The sequence below is a fragment of the Drosophila ficusphila genome, unplaced genomic scaffold, assembly GCF_018152265.1.
Source record: "Drosophila ficusphila isolate 14025-0441.05 unplaced genomic scaffold, ASM1815226v1 contig_197, whole genome shotgun sequence".
In the NCBI taxonomy this organism is placed as follows: Eukaryota; Metazoa; Arthropoda; class Insecta; order Diptera; family Drosophilidae; genus Drosophila; species Drosophila ficusphila.
In genome coordinates, this window is record NW_025064091.1 from 7,196,806 (window position 1) to 7,209,974 (window position 13,169).

Sequence of the window (13,169 nt, forward strand, 5' to 3'; positions counted from 1 at the left end):
CACACTACACACACTGCACACACTACACACACTACACACACTGCATCCCACTTACAAATGACCTGGCCGAGATGGCCACCACCTGCTGGCTCATCCGATTTGTGGGGATACCAAACCTTACCTCTAAAAACTGAGTGGCTTCAGATGCACTTAAGTCCACTCAATATGCGAACACTGTACGAAAATCCTATCTACTTTAAACTTGTGTCTGTTAAACAAGAAGAAGAAGAAGAAAAAGATTAGATTTTTTTTAGAATATATGGGAATATAATAAAATTTCAAATTATAATTTTATTACACGTACATACAATATAATTCTTTCATTGTATTTTAAAGACATTTTAATAATATTGTATTGAAGTACACTTAAAATAAAAATAATATAACTAAATAAATTCCATTCCATTCGCTCAGAATATTACGCTAATTTGCTTTTTATAATTTTTCAGTCAATAAATTATTCTTATCACCAATACAAGATGAAGGCGAGAATTGTCAATATCTCAGGAACCTTTTTTTCTTCTTTGAAATCTTGGGATCTATAACTCCTGGAGCACTTAACCCATTGAGAGCCATCGTACGATTGGATCGGCAATTGCGATACTCGTAACTGTCGCAAGGCCAGTTAAGACAGAAGATAGAAGCCACATGCCGGTTGGCCAGAACGTTCGCCAGGTTGGCGGGGTTATGAGTTCCAAGCACCGGAGTTTGGAGCCCACAGAGAAGAGGTTTTCAAAAAGAAGAAAGAGGAAGAGGAGGAGAAGGAGAAGGAGGAGGAGGGTTGGCAGTTGGGAGGCGGAAAGTTGGGAGGGAAGGCAGCGTTACGGGCCAAAAGCCAAGTGACCGAAACTGTGATGGCGAAGGGGTCTGAAGACGGGGCTTTCTCCTCAACTGAGCCAACTGAGCCAAGTGAGCCAACTGAGCTTGGTCGTCGGCGACTCGGTGATCGTTTCATTTGCCAACCAGCCGCGCAGCCAAACAGTCATCGTGGAATCGTGGAGTATTCGCTCTGTTTTCGCCGTCGACACTGAGACATGGTAACTGGCCTAAACGCTTTCCTCTGGCTCATCGTGGTCGATGTCTGGGCCATCGTGGCCATCGACTTTGGCTACCATCCGAGTGCCGAGGAGTTCGACAGCCTGTTGCGGCAAACGTGGAGTCGCGATCTCCTCCAGCGTCGCGTTCCCGAACGTCGATTTGTGCCGCGCTATCAGCACCAGACATCCATTCGCTTCGAGCCGCCGGAGCTCGATTTCCAGCTGTTCGATCAGGACAGGGATCACCTGTCCTCGCAGCCGTATGTCTTCGAGTCCGTGGAGGACAGCCGGCCGGAGTCCTCGCTCGCCGATCAGTTGCACGTGCAGAGCGAACTGCTGGAGATCAAGGAGCCCAAACCCAAACCGAAACTAAAACCAAAACCGATACCGATACCGAAACCGAAACCCCAGCCACAGGAAACCCTGGAGGGAAACGGCACCACATTTCCCATATACTTCACCCACCCAACCACCGGCATTGTGTATGCCATCAGCCAAGTGGGAGCGGGAGCGGGAGTGGGAGCGGGAGTGGGTCAGAATCCCGGAGTGATACCCACCCAAAGTCGCAACGATAGCAATGCGATTGCCATTTATGTGACCAAGGCGCAGTACGATGCGGATTTGGAGAGCCTGCGAAGGCAGTATGAAGCGAGGTGCCAGGCAATTCCACCGGGCACGGTGATATCCACCCTGAATCCGGTGCACAAGGGTGGCACCACCGCCAGACCGCAGATAATCCGATTGAAGAAACCGAAGGATCCACAAAGCAAACCGAGTAACAAACTGCCCAAGCCAAGCCATCGACCACCGCCGGTGATGGTGACCAGTGGACCCGTCGATCATGTAAGCGATCAGCTGCTCAAGCTGCCCCACCGGGGAAGCAGCAGCAGCAGCAGCACCACCACCACCAAGACAACCAGCACCACCTCAAGGCCAAATACGCGGAGAAGAAAGCGCAAGAAGCGGCCAAAGAACAAGACAAAGCTGGTGAAAAAGAGACCGGGTTACGGCGGGAATAATACCCGAAATCAGGTGGGTCCTCTGCCCATTATCCTGGGCAAGAGACCCAGCACCACCACCAGCACCAGCACCACGGCACGACCACCACCGGCTTACACGCAACTGGAGAAACCACACTTGCCGCTGGCCACTTTGCAACCGGAAAATGCCTTCAGTCAGCACTTATTTCGCATCGACGCCGAGCCACCGGAAGAGAGTGAAACTCTGGAAGAACAGGAACCACTTGGAGAACCACTAAATCTCCGAAGACGCCGTTCGTTAGAAGATTCGACAGACTTTACAGCTGGCAGACAAGTTGGTGGAGTGGATGTGATGGAAAAACCTCTTTCCGAAAGACTTTCTTCTTTGAAAACTCCGACTAAAAAGGAAATACTGAAAAAGGCTTTAAAAAAATTTAAAAAACGAGTGAAAAGAACAGAAGAATCCCCTGAAAAAACGGGAACATCGAAATCACTTCTCAGCAGACATCGTCGTTCCTTGGAAAACCCTACAAATGCAGCGACTCAAAAATCTTTTACCCAATCAAATACTGAAAAAGTAACCACGAAATCACCAAGAAAAATGCCAGAAAATGGATCACAAGGTGTATTATCAATTGGTTCCAATAGAGAAGCAGCTGCTCGAAGGGTAAATACCCCCAGAAGACCCTCTCCAAAGAGAAGTTCCAAAAAGCGAAGGACCAAGCAGCAGCAACAACAACAAACACCGCCAACTCCACAGAAGAAAGAGCAGAATTCGGGTGGTGTTGTGCACTTACCCACCGCTCTGCACTTGCTCCACAGAAACCACAGCCAGGATGAGAACAAAATTCCCAGTACCACTCTAAATACAAGCCAAAAACATACAAATAAAACTATAACTACAATTAAAACTATGACTAAAACTAAAACAAAAACTAAAACTAAGGAACGGAAACGTGGAAGACCCGAGCTGCCGGGCTTTGATATATTCGAACTAATGTCCGATGGGGATTACGATGATGAGGAAGGGGAGGAAGAGGATGAGGAAGGTGATGATGATGAATACTACTTCGAAGATGGGGAGAAGGGCAATCGGAAGCAGAAACCCCACGAAAGTGGCAGCACGGAGGCTCAGAGCGATCTCAATCAGGAGGACAGTAGCTCCGCGGAGGAGGGCGCTGATTTTGGAGCAATGGTCGAGGAGGAGACCACCACGACAACGATATCCAGCAGCGAGGAGGATGAGGAGGCCACCTCGAGCACCAAGAACTCCAATGCCAAGAAGAAGAAGATCCGCATCAAGCGGAGACCCGTTGACTCCGACGAGGATTACGATGAGGACGAGGACTCCGGCATCGGTGGCTTCTTCCGCATGATCTTCTATCCCGTCCAGGTGGCCATGTCGCGGTTGATGGGCGGCTTCGGCTCTCCCGACGACGAGGAGGAGGACGAACCAGCCAGTCCACCCGTTTCCAAGTATCCCAGCTACACTCTATATCACAGTGCCCACAGCAACGAAGCCTACGCGGAAACGGAGGATGGCGATTCGGAGGACGAGGAGGACTCCTCCTCCCTGGGCGGGTGGTTCAGCTCGTGGTTCGGCCTGCAGCGACGCACCAAGAAAATCGGCAGCACCACCACCACTACCTCGGTGCCGCTGGCACCACCCACCAAGGAGCCACCGGGATGGCTGGAGTCCTGGTTCGGATTCGGCAAACCCTCCGCTGAAACAGACGCCGAAGATGATTATGACAGTAAGTACTAATAAATAATAATAATATAATAAACTAGTAAACCCAGCGAACTCCGTTCCGCCACCAGATGGCGATAGTTTTAGGTAAAACTTCGTTTGGTGTTTAAAAGATAAAGAAATTTTTTTTTTTTTATATATGAAAAAGAAAAATTTTATTTCGATACCATTAAAACTTTGGCCATTTCCGAGTGTTTTGCAATATTACACGTTCGTTCCTCAATAATTTGAAGATTTAACGGTAATTTTAATGCTGAATGAGCCGTTTGGCATCCTTCTAACAATATGGCTGCTATTCCCAAAGAAGCAACTGCAACAGCTATGTTGGATCTCGCCCGAACAGTTGCTAAAGCTAATGACATGAGGAATGTCTTGTCAGTACCACCAGGGGCATCTAGGAAATATAAACCACAATTTTCTTCATCGATTGCCTTCATTTAAGTATTATAAACTTTCTTCTGTTGGGAATTCAACAGGGGTACATTCGCTTGAACTAATAAATTTAATTCCTGGTGATCATATTCACGTTCCCGTTCTAATTCTCGATTAAATGCCTCATTCATTTCACGATTTGGCGCTGGCATTCTAACCTGATTAATATATTATCGCACATGAGGTAACACATATATTATCTTCGATCAAGAGTAAAACCCGATAATGTATCTCCTCATTCATCAAATTGTTCACAATCAGGATGGCGACTTCGTCTATTGTTGGAGCATTAAATGTCCTTTCGTGTGTTCCAGATGGTCGTTTATCTGCTTTTATGACAACTTTATAGTCATCATTTGGCATGCGCTCTAAAGCACTCTTAAACAACCTGACCATCGCATGATGTTCATGAAGGAGACACTGCATGTCTTGAAGAATTGCTCGCTTCATCCCTTCATTGATCGCTAGACGTCGATCAAGTTGTTCTTCCATGTTGCCCATGAAATATATTTGTAAAAATTTTTTTTGTGTATCTTCGAAAGGTAGTAATGATCCAATTCGATGGTGAATCTGCCCTTGTATCTAAGATAAAGTAAGTTATTCTTTAACTATATTCTATGTAATACAAACAAAAAAAAAACCTTAAATGTCGGATTAAATCCTCGTTCTTCGATAATATCTGCCCCAAATGACGTCATTTGGAAACAACCATTGTATTTTCGGGTATTTGCAAGAAAGTGGCGTGATTCTTGTGTTTCACCACAAAGCAACGAATACAATGGCTCAGGTGGCGGAGTCAACAATGGCAATTTAACTTTACCATTAAAGCAGCATAATCCAGGCGTTTCTCCGAAAAACTTCAGTGCACCGCAATACTCGCAAACAACGTCCATTTGCCCAATGCAAACGCTAGGATGCAAGCTGTAATCAGTGATGCAATCGTATTGAAACGCTGCTCGATTCAAATCAGCACTTGATAAATTTCTTCTGCGTCGCAAATGATCTATTTCTTGACCTCTGTTGTAAGCTCGACGATTCTGCATTGTCAACCGAGCCGTATTACGGATTGCCTCTCTTTGCTCTGCTGATTGAGAAGCACGAAGGCGACCCATACTAACGCGGTTCTGTTCACGTTCAATGTTTTGTTCTTCTTCAGACCTTCCATTTGCAGTATTTCGTAGTCTTCTTGCATTACGGCTTTGTCGGGAAAGATTCGATCGTCTTGGTCGCGGCATTATTAATTAAACTTCCCTTCACTTCAATTCACAAAAAGCACGAAAAACTTCACTTCACTTCAATTCACCAAAATCACAAATAACTTCAATTCACTTCAAAAAAATTGAGTTAAAATGCTATGGTAGTGTGTGCTTGTCAGTGTGATGAGGTAATAACTCAGTTTATATGCGATTTTTGGTATGTCGAACGGAATAAAAAGTACCCTAAGTCCTATTCCGGGCTCTAAGCTACCTTCCTACCAATTTTCAGCCAAATCTGTTCAGCCGTTCTTAAGTTATAAGTGGTGTAACTAACACAACTTGCTTTTATATATATAAATAGATAATAATAATATAATAAATAATGATAATATAATAACAAATAATAAATTAAAGCAAGTGAAGTACAGTCTTAAAATATTTATTTAAGTTTAATTCAGACTTATGGAGTATATTTAAACAATTTACCATCTGTATAGTAATTATATTATTCTATTTCTATTCTATTTCTAATAGATTTCTATTCTATTTCTATTTCTAATTCTATTACTATTTTTAATAACTGCTCTGAATTTATTACAGTTTAAGTCTAACTTATGGAGTACTTAAACAATTTATGCATTTCAATCTATAACTTTTTTTAGTAATTAGCCTTAAAATTTCAATTAAGCATGAGCCACATACAACAGACAATCACAAAAATATGCACATGCTTGATTAGTTTTGGACTCAAGAAATATAGTAACGATGATCTGGCAGTTTATGAATACCTATGGTATTTCTATATTTAGAATTTATTTATTGCGCTTGCCTCGCTCGTTTTCGTCTGTGTTCAAACATCTAATTGCCATGCAATTAAACGAGAACTCTTCTTGTTGTTCGAGTGACTCGGTTAATAGGGAGATTGGCTGAATGAGCAGGAAGATAAAAGGGAAAACCCCGAACCCAGAACCCAATTGAATGGCTAACGGTGTGTGGTGGAGCTTCCGAGTGGGTTCTCTCGTTTTCCTTCACGCTTTCTGCACCACGAACCAAATGCCAATATGCTGCACTTGTGTACATATGGTAAATGACGACTTTTCTCCCTCCTCCCACACAGAATGGTTTTCCACCTGGTTCGATTCGGGGCCAAAGCGAAAGGTCAGGCGTCGTTCCACCACCTCGACATCGACGACCTCAACCACAACGACCACCCACACACCTTCGGCGGCGGCCCAAGTGCCCATCCTGACCATTGTGGATCCACTCAGGAATCCCCAGAATTGGATTGGCATTCTGGCCCATCATATTGTGAACTCCACGGGCAATGCCATGGCCTCCACCACCACCTCGAATCCCGTGCTGCAGGCCTTGGCCACTCGGATGACCACCAGGGGCACCACTAGCACCACCACCAGCACCACCTCGAGACCGGAGGTGCCCAGGCGCATCAGCTACGATAAGTACCAGATTTGGCGTCTCAAGCCGCAGGACGAGGAGCAGGTTCGCGCGCTCGAGGAGTTCAAAAAGGGCGAGGATGGGGTCAAGATGCACTGGCTCAAAGGTCCCAGCCTAAGGTGAGTTTTACTGACTTTTCCCTACCAGTTGAAACAGAGTTAAACTTCTTATTCTCGAATCATGAAAATGGTTTTAACCATTATGCTAACACCAAATCCTCTTAGATCTTTCTAACCTCCCTCCAATTTAATGTTATACTTTTCAGAGGCCTCACCGATGTCTTAGTTCCCCCAAAATGCTGGTTGACTTCCAGGGAACGTTGAACTACGAGGGCATCGCCCACGAGGTGCTCATCTTCGATGTGGGCAAGGCCATTGCCTACGAGCTGAGCAAAGAGGATTACCTGCACACCACCCGTCCCTCGAAGCCACGACCCACTATACCGCCGCCGATGACCTGGAATCGCTATCACAACCACGACGAGATTGTCAAATATCTGGAGACGGTGCGCATGCGCCATCCGCAGTTGGTCGAGCTCATCCACATCGGTCGCTCCTTCGAGGGTCGTCCCCTGATTGTGGTCAAGATCGAGTCCAAGCAATCGGCGGCAACGGCGACCAGCGAAGGTCACCAGAGTGCCAAGCGACCCAAGAGGAAGCGGAAGGCCGGTCAGGCGAATGCCGTGTTCGTTGAGGCCGGAGCTCAGGGATTGGCGTGGATTGGACCAGCGGCAGCCACTTGGATGATCGCGGAGCTCTTGCGATTAATGAAGTCAAACAGTGAGTGAAAATACTCGTTAGCTTTATAACTAGTTTATTGAACTTGAAATTTAAAGGTAGAAGTAGAAAGTGTGTGTTCCAAAATCCTTGATCAGTGTTCAAAGTTCCACCCCTGTCAGTCTGAAATTAGTTGAAATCGAAGCCTTTTTTGGCGCCCAACATGGGGCCAACGTATCCTCAGAGGTTATCGCAACATGCGGGCAACGACATCGCGCAGCCAGAGGACAATGGTAGGCGGTTGTTTCATCTCCGTGGGTATGGCATAACGTCTGGAGCTGAGGAAGATAGCTCGACCCTCGCAGTCGGTAAAGCGTGGCTTTCGGCTTTCCAATTTGGCTCCGCAAATACTTTTCCGCCGACAACCGCCTCCATCGCTCTTTGTTTTTGGCGCGGAAGACCATTTCCTGGCACAGCTGTTCGATTTTGCTTTTGGCTTGGACTTCGATGAACAGCGAAAGGGCCAAAAGCCATGGCCTTTGTGTCGAGAACGAGCTCGATCGCGGGCATGGCAGCAGGATCCCGTGCGATTGGTCACCTGCGAAATGGCAAATGCGATGAACAGCAGCCCGAAAACGATGGCCACCGCCACTTGGACATTCCGATCAGCGTTCTTAAGGTCCACGAGTAGCTGAACAACGTGGTAGCCCAAGGTTATCCAGAAGGTTATGGTGCAGATGGCAAAGAAGCTGGGGGGTAGAGGGTTTCCAAGAGAGGTTGTGATTTAAGGAGATTTTTTTCAGAGAGGGAAATGAGTATCTAGCTGGGGGAAGAGGGTTTCGAAGAGAGGTTGTGATTCAAGGAGGTTTTTTAGAGAAGGGAAATGCGTATCTAGCTCGGGTAGAAAGTGAATACTCACACTAGCACACCGAGCACCTCCAGCAGGAAGGTGACGAAGTAGTTCAACTGATCGCTGCCGAAATCGGTGTCTTGCGAACTGCGCTGGGCGGGACCGGGTCCCATTGGCTTGTAGCCAGCTGCCGCACTGGGATACCCACCGGAGGCTCCCATTGGGACTCCTCGCTGGCTGGCGTTTCCACCCGATGCCATTAATATGCCGGGCTGTCCCAAAGTGCCGGGTATCATGAAGCTGCTCTCATCGACGCCGTGGGCATCGCGACAGCCGGCATCGCAGCCGGTGCCATAGCCACAATCATCGCCGCAGGCGGTGCCCAAGCTGCAGCGGGTGTGGCCCAAGGTGGCGGTGCCCAGATGGATGGCGAATCCCAGTGTGTCCCTGCCGGCGTGTCCGCCAGCCGCCGGTTGCTGCTGCCGCTGCGACCAGCCGCCGTGGCAGGTGCCAATATCTGGACTGCTCTCCATCCGATCGTTGTTACCATTGTCATCGTACTCACCCTCAAGTTCACTGCTGAATCGGTTCCTTTCGAACGCGACCGGGTCCTCTGCAAAGTTGATGGCCGCTGTTGTTGGTGCGGTGGTGCTATCGTCACTGCCACCGCCAGTGGTGGGTCCAAATCGCAGGTTGCCTTGCGCTCCGGCAAGCGACGAGGTTCGCGCGGCGGCGATGTTAAAGGCGTCCGGCACTTCGGCCGATATCCGCGGACTCTCCGAATCCCGTGGGCCGGCGAACGTCAGGCTGCCCGGTGGGCCATGAATCGCCGATCCCCGGGGACTTGCCGCCTCGGGCACGACCATTACCCCGGGATTCACCTCCACGGTCCCCGCCGACTCCTGTGACTCTCGTTCCGGTGCGAACGGAGCACCTTCGACGGGATCTTCGGTGAATCGCAGGCCGCGCGGCGCCAGGCGGGCCACCCGATTCAGGCGTCCACTCAGAAGGGAGGTGATTGTTGCGGCTCTGGTGCCATTCTGCTGATGGGGAGTCCTTGGTGGCGACGACGGGGATGGATGCGACGACTGGGCACGCAGAAAATGGGGCGAGGATCCGCGGGGTCTTCGCCGCTCCATCGCCATTTAGGGGACAAGTGGCGATCCGGGGGATTACCTGAACTTCTAACACTCTCGATTTTATTAAAGGAACTGGCAATCTGTTGACTGACGACGAGACTGACAAAGGAAATACAAACTGAAATGAGGCAAAGAGGTTACTGAGATACTTTACCAGCTTTTTAGAATCTTTAAATTAAAAAAAAAAATAGTTGGATAGGTTTTTCTATTTAAGAAATGATATTCCATTAAAGTAATTTTAAAACCATGATTGCTTGATTGATTGGAAACCCAACAGAGAGCAACGAGGACGTGGAGTTTATCAGGAACACCACCTGGTACGTGATGCCTGTCCTGAATCCGGATGGATATGCGTACAGCCATGAGTACGATCGCTTCTGGAAGAAGTCGCGATCGCAGCACCAGGCTCCGCCGCCCAGTGGCCTCCTCGATTCGGCGATGACGTGGCTGCAGCAGAAACGCGGACCGGACAAGGTCTGCTATGGCGTCGATCTGGACAGGAATTGGCTATATCATTGGGGCAAGCGGGGCAGCTCCAAGTCGCCCTGCAACGAATTCTACGCGGGACCGGCGCCATTTTCCGAACCGGAAACGAAAGCCGTCTCCGAGTTTCTCATGGATTACCGCACGCAGATCAAGGTATCCAAAATATAATACATTTTTTGTGTTAATATTGCATATAAAATAAAAATTCTTTCAGCTGTATATATCCCTGCAGGCCTATGGCCAGATCATATCCTATCCAGTCAAGGCCAACTCCACTTTCAATTCGGAAAGATTGGACGATTTCCTCGACGTGGCAATGGTGGGCACCGATGGCTTGAGAAAGAAGGGCAGTAAATCGCGATACAAGGTTGATGCCTCCAACGATCTGATAGAACAACGTTCGGGTGAGTGATCTATATATATATCATATATATATTATACTTAACAAAATAAGTAGAGAAAAAAAAAGAAGAACACCTGAATAAATACAAGAGAAGAAAGTAATTGAAGAATGTTACATAAATCGAAGTTATACTAATTTCTAATTTCTCTTGCGCTGTGGTCCTTGATTTTTGCAGGCTGTGCGGACGCCTTTGCCGCCTACGAAATCGGAATCCCCTTCAGCTACACACTCCAACTGGCGGACAACGGGGTCCACGGCTACTTGCTGCCGAGCAGCGCCATCGAGCCGACGGCTCGCGATGCCTTCGAGATCATCAGCGGCATGCTGGACTACATCTGAAGCACGTCGCTGTTGGATATATCAGATCGGGATGGAAGAGCAGCGGGAGCAGCAGGGATTCGGTGGGGTGGGGCAACATGTGTGAAAGTTTTAGTTCCTTTTTATCGCGCTTTGGTGGCTTGCGTTCCGGAGATCACTTGCCACATTTCCGGAATACATTCTCCATTAATGTTAGCTTAATCGCATCTGCATTTTATCTATTCAAAATTTTTTTTTTTATTTTACACAAATTTTCCTATATTGAGATTTTCACATAGCTTATTAAATATTGTTATATGTATATTATAATTAAATATTCGCTGCATTTTTTTTTTTTGGTAGTTGAAATCCTGTTTAGAATAAATAGTATACCTAAAATAAAGTCTTATATTTGATCGAGCATTCGATTGCTTGCTTTTCATTTAACTTTTTGCATGGATGCCATGTAGGGGAATATGTTTTAGAGTTTTCTATAGATCCTTCGATAGATTTGCACCATCATTATATTATATTCGCATATAATATCGGGTACACCAACTAATTCGTTTATAAAAATATTCTCAAAGCTTTAATTTACATGTGAATATTAGTGGAAGTTATAATAATATAAATAACTCACAAAAACGTTATCGACTTATCGCATAATTGCGAACGTAATATTTTACAACTAAACAAATATTTTTTCTATCAATTATAAGGGGCGATTCACTCTTCAATCTCTCTGGCTTATAATTTAGGTATACATTCGAGTCTGTTCTGTTTTAATGGAAATTTAGCTTTAATAATTGCAAAGACTTCCGTTTACTTTAACAACAAGTTCCTTGGTTTAGAGGAATGAGATATTCGAATTATGTCTTCTTACGAAAATAACTTAAAAATGTGACTTCATGTGGTTTTGATATCATAATTGACAATAAGTTCTTTCGCGATTAACGTAAACATAAGCTTAATGAAAAATTCCATATGTTTTTTGCTTTTGGGCAGGAATATCAATGAATTCAGTTAAATGGAAATGCAGCTCCAAAAACGGCTTCTTTTTAACTTTTTGAAAGGTATATTTATACCTTTCATAAACAACTAAAATCATATTTGCATCGTTTGGAAAGGGGGAAGTTTTGATAGTTTTATCATACTGGCAGCAGTGTTTTGAGCATTAGAAGAAGCAAATTAAAGGTGGAACCGAACTGCAAAATCGAGAAAACCGAGCTTTGAAAGGCACAATGGTTGATTGGAATCCGCGTTTTGCTTTTAGGCGACTCCCTGGGTATCCTGAATCCTGGCGGAAAGTTTGGCAAAGTTTGTATAACATTCGTTGCCGTGGAAATACAAACCGATGAGCAGTTTAAACTGGGCTGGTGACATGGGATACGGTTCCTGCGACATGACCACAATCGTATTGATCGATTTTCCCGCCTTTTGCGGCTCCAAATTGGCCAGAATTTCGCGGTAATTGACAAAGGCTGCCGAGCATTTGGCAATGTGCCGCACCATTTTATCCGTGGAGCACTGTTGCATCACAGGACGCAGCAGGGCTTCCAAGACGAGCGATTGCAGATCGAATATAATCAAATCGGGAGCAAAGGGTTCCGTGTTGTCCTGCAGTTCCAGCATCTGGTGCGGCGTACTTTCAACATCCAGCAACTGCAAAGTGGTCAGGTATTTGCTACGATTGCTAAAGTCCCAAGGATAACAGCTCGCCATTCCCTGCTGCCGACTGGTGATCAGTAAAACCCTCTTTTCCTTCAGGGCAAAGCGTTCGCATAGCTATTTAAAACCAGAAAAAAAACAAGTCAAGCCAAGATTTCAAGGTTTAGTACTTTAAGCCGCAGGACCCAATTACCTTTGCCAAATTAAGGACGTAATCCTCAGTGCCCGTCAAGTATATGTATTTATTAATGCAGTCGCTTAAATTCATTCCTTGGAAATGTTTAAAATGAAAGGAATCTTGAGAAAATAAACAACAAACTTTTTTATTTTGCAGAAAACTGAACACTGGTGCTGCCAACTCCCTGAGAATCCCAAGCATATCCGTAATTGCAAATAGCTGGGACAGCAGTAAATATTTTGATTAATTTTAAAACATTTTACTGTCTTCGAACCTTTCGTAATGTTCGATAACATACAAATGACACTGATGCATTTGGTTTAATCACTCTAACACCTCTTTTTAAATAAAATTCGGTATCTTAGCATTCAAATTTTAACGCGAGTTGGTAGTCTGTGGTTCAGTATGACCCTTCAGAAGCCCGTCCAACGCCTAGCGCCGAAACGCACTAAAATATCCCACAAAAAGCCGCGCCACCTGGAGTTCACCACAGCAACCAATCCAATCTGACAAGTAGTCGGACTCTTCACACAACTACCCAGCGGCCACCAAAAGGGCGACAGCCTATGAATTGTTAAGAAT

The 13,169-nt window shown here is 46.0% G+C and overlaps 3 protein-coding genes across 3 annotated transcripts; 1 reads left to right on the top strand and 2 right to left on the bottom strand.

Moving 5' to 3' along the window:
• Positions 1-970: 970 nt before the first annotated feature.
• Positions 971-11,736, top strand: LOC108098090. Its single transcript, XM_017200796.2, is given in 7 exon segments — positions 971-3,771; positions 6,513-6,969; positions 7,116-7,141; positions 7,144-7,629; positions 9,833-10,194; positions 10,256-10,445; positions 10,620-11,736. Coding segments are annotated over 7 exon segments (4,422 nt in total). The 5' UTR covers positions 971-1,034; the 3' UTR covers positions 10,784-11,736.
• Positions 7,647-9,852, bottom strand: LOC108098088. The gene is made up of 2 exons (XM_017200793.2): positions 8,486-9,852; positions 7,647-8,315 (listed from the first exon to the last, which is right to left on the bottom strand). The coding sequence occupies exons 1-2, from the start codon at positions 9,559-9,561 to the stop codon at positions 7,814-7,816; spliced, it is 1,578 nt and encodes a 525-aa protein (XP_017056282.1). The 5' UTR covers positions 9,562-9,852; the 3' UTR covers positions 7,647-7,813.
• On the bottom strand, positions 11,517-12,968 carry LOC108098089. The gene is made up of 2 exons (XM_017200795.2): positions 12,603-12,968; positions 11,517-12,526 (listed from the first exon to the last, which is right to left on the bottom strand). The coding sequence occupies exons 1-2, from the start codon at positions 12,786-12,788 to the stop codon at positions 12,011-12,013; spliced, it is 702 nt and encodes a 233-aa protein (XP_017056284.1). The 5' UTR covers positions 12,789-12,968; the 3' UTR covers positions 11,517-12,010.
• Positions 12,969-13,169: the final 201 nt, after the last annotated feature.

What these genes read in the sequence shown, in the direction of transcription:
- LOC108098088 (XM_017200793.2), bottom strand. Translation starts at nt 9,561, where the DNA reads ATGGCGATGGAGCGGCGAAGACCCCGCGGATCCTCGCCCCATTTTCTG. An exon ending in GAGGTGCTCGGTGTGCTAGT is followed by an intron (nt 8,316 to 8,485) that starts GTGAGTATTCAC and finishes TCTACCCCCCAG; the next exon opens with CTTCTTTGCCATCTGCACCA.
- LOC108098089 (XM_017200795.2), bottom strand. Translation starts at nt 12,788, where the DNA reads ATGCTTGGGATTCTCAGGGAGTTGGCAGCACCAGTGTTCAGTTTTCTG. An exon ending in ACGTCCTTAATTTGGCAAAG is followed by an intron (nt 12,527 to 12,602) that starts GTAATTGGGTCC and finishes GGTTTTAAATAG; the next exon opens with CTATGCGAACGCTTTGCCCT.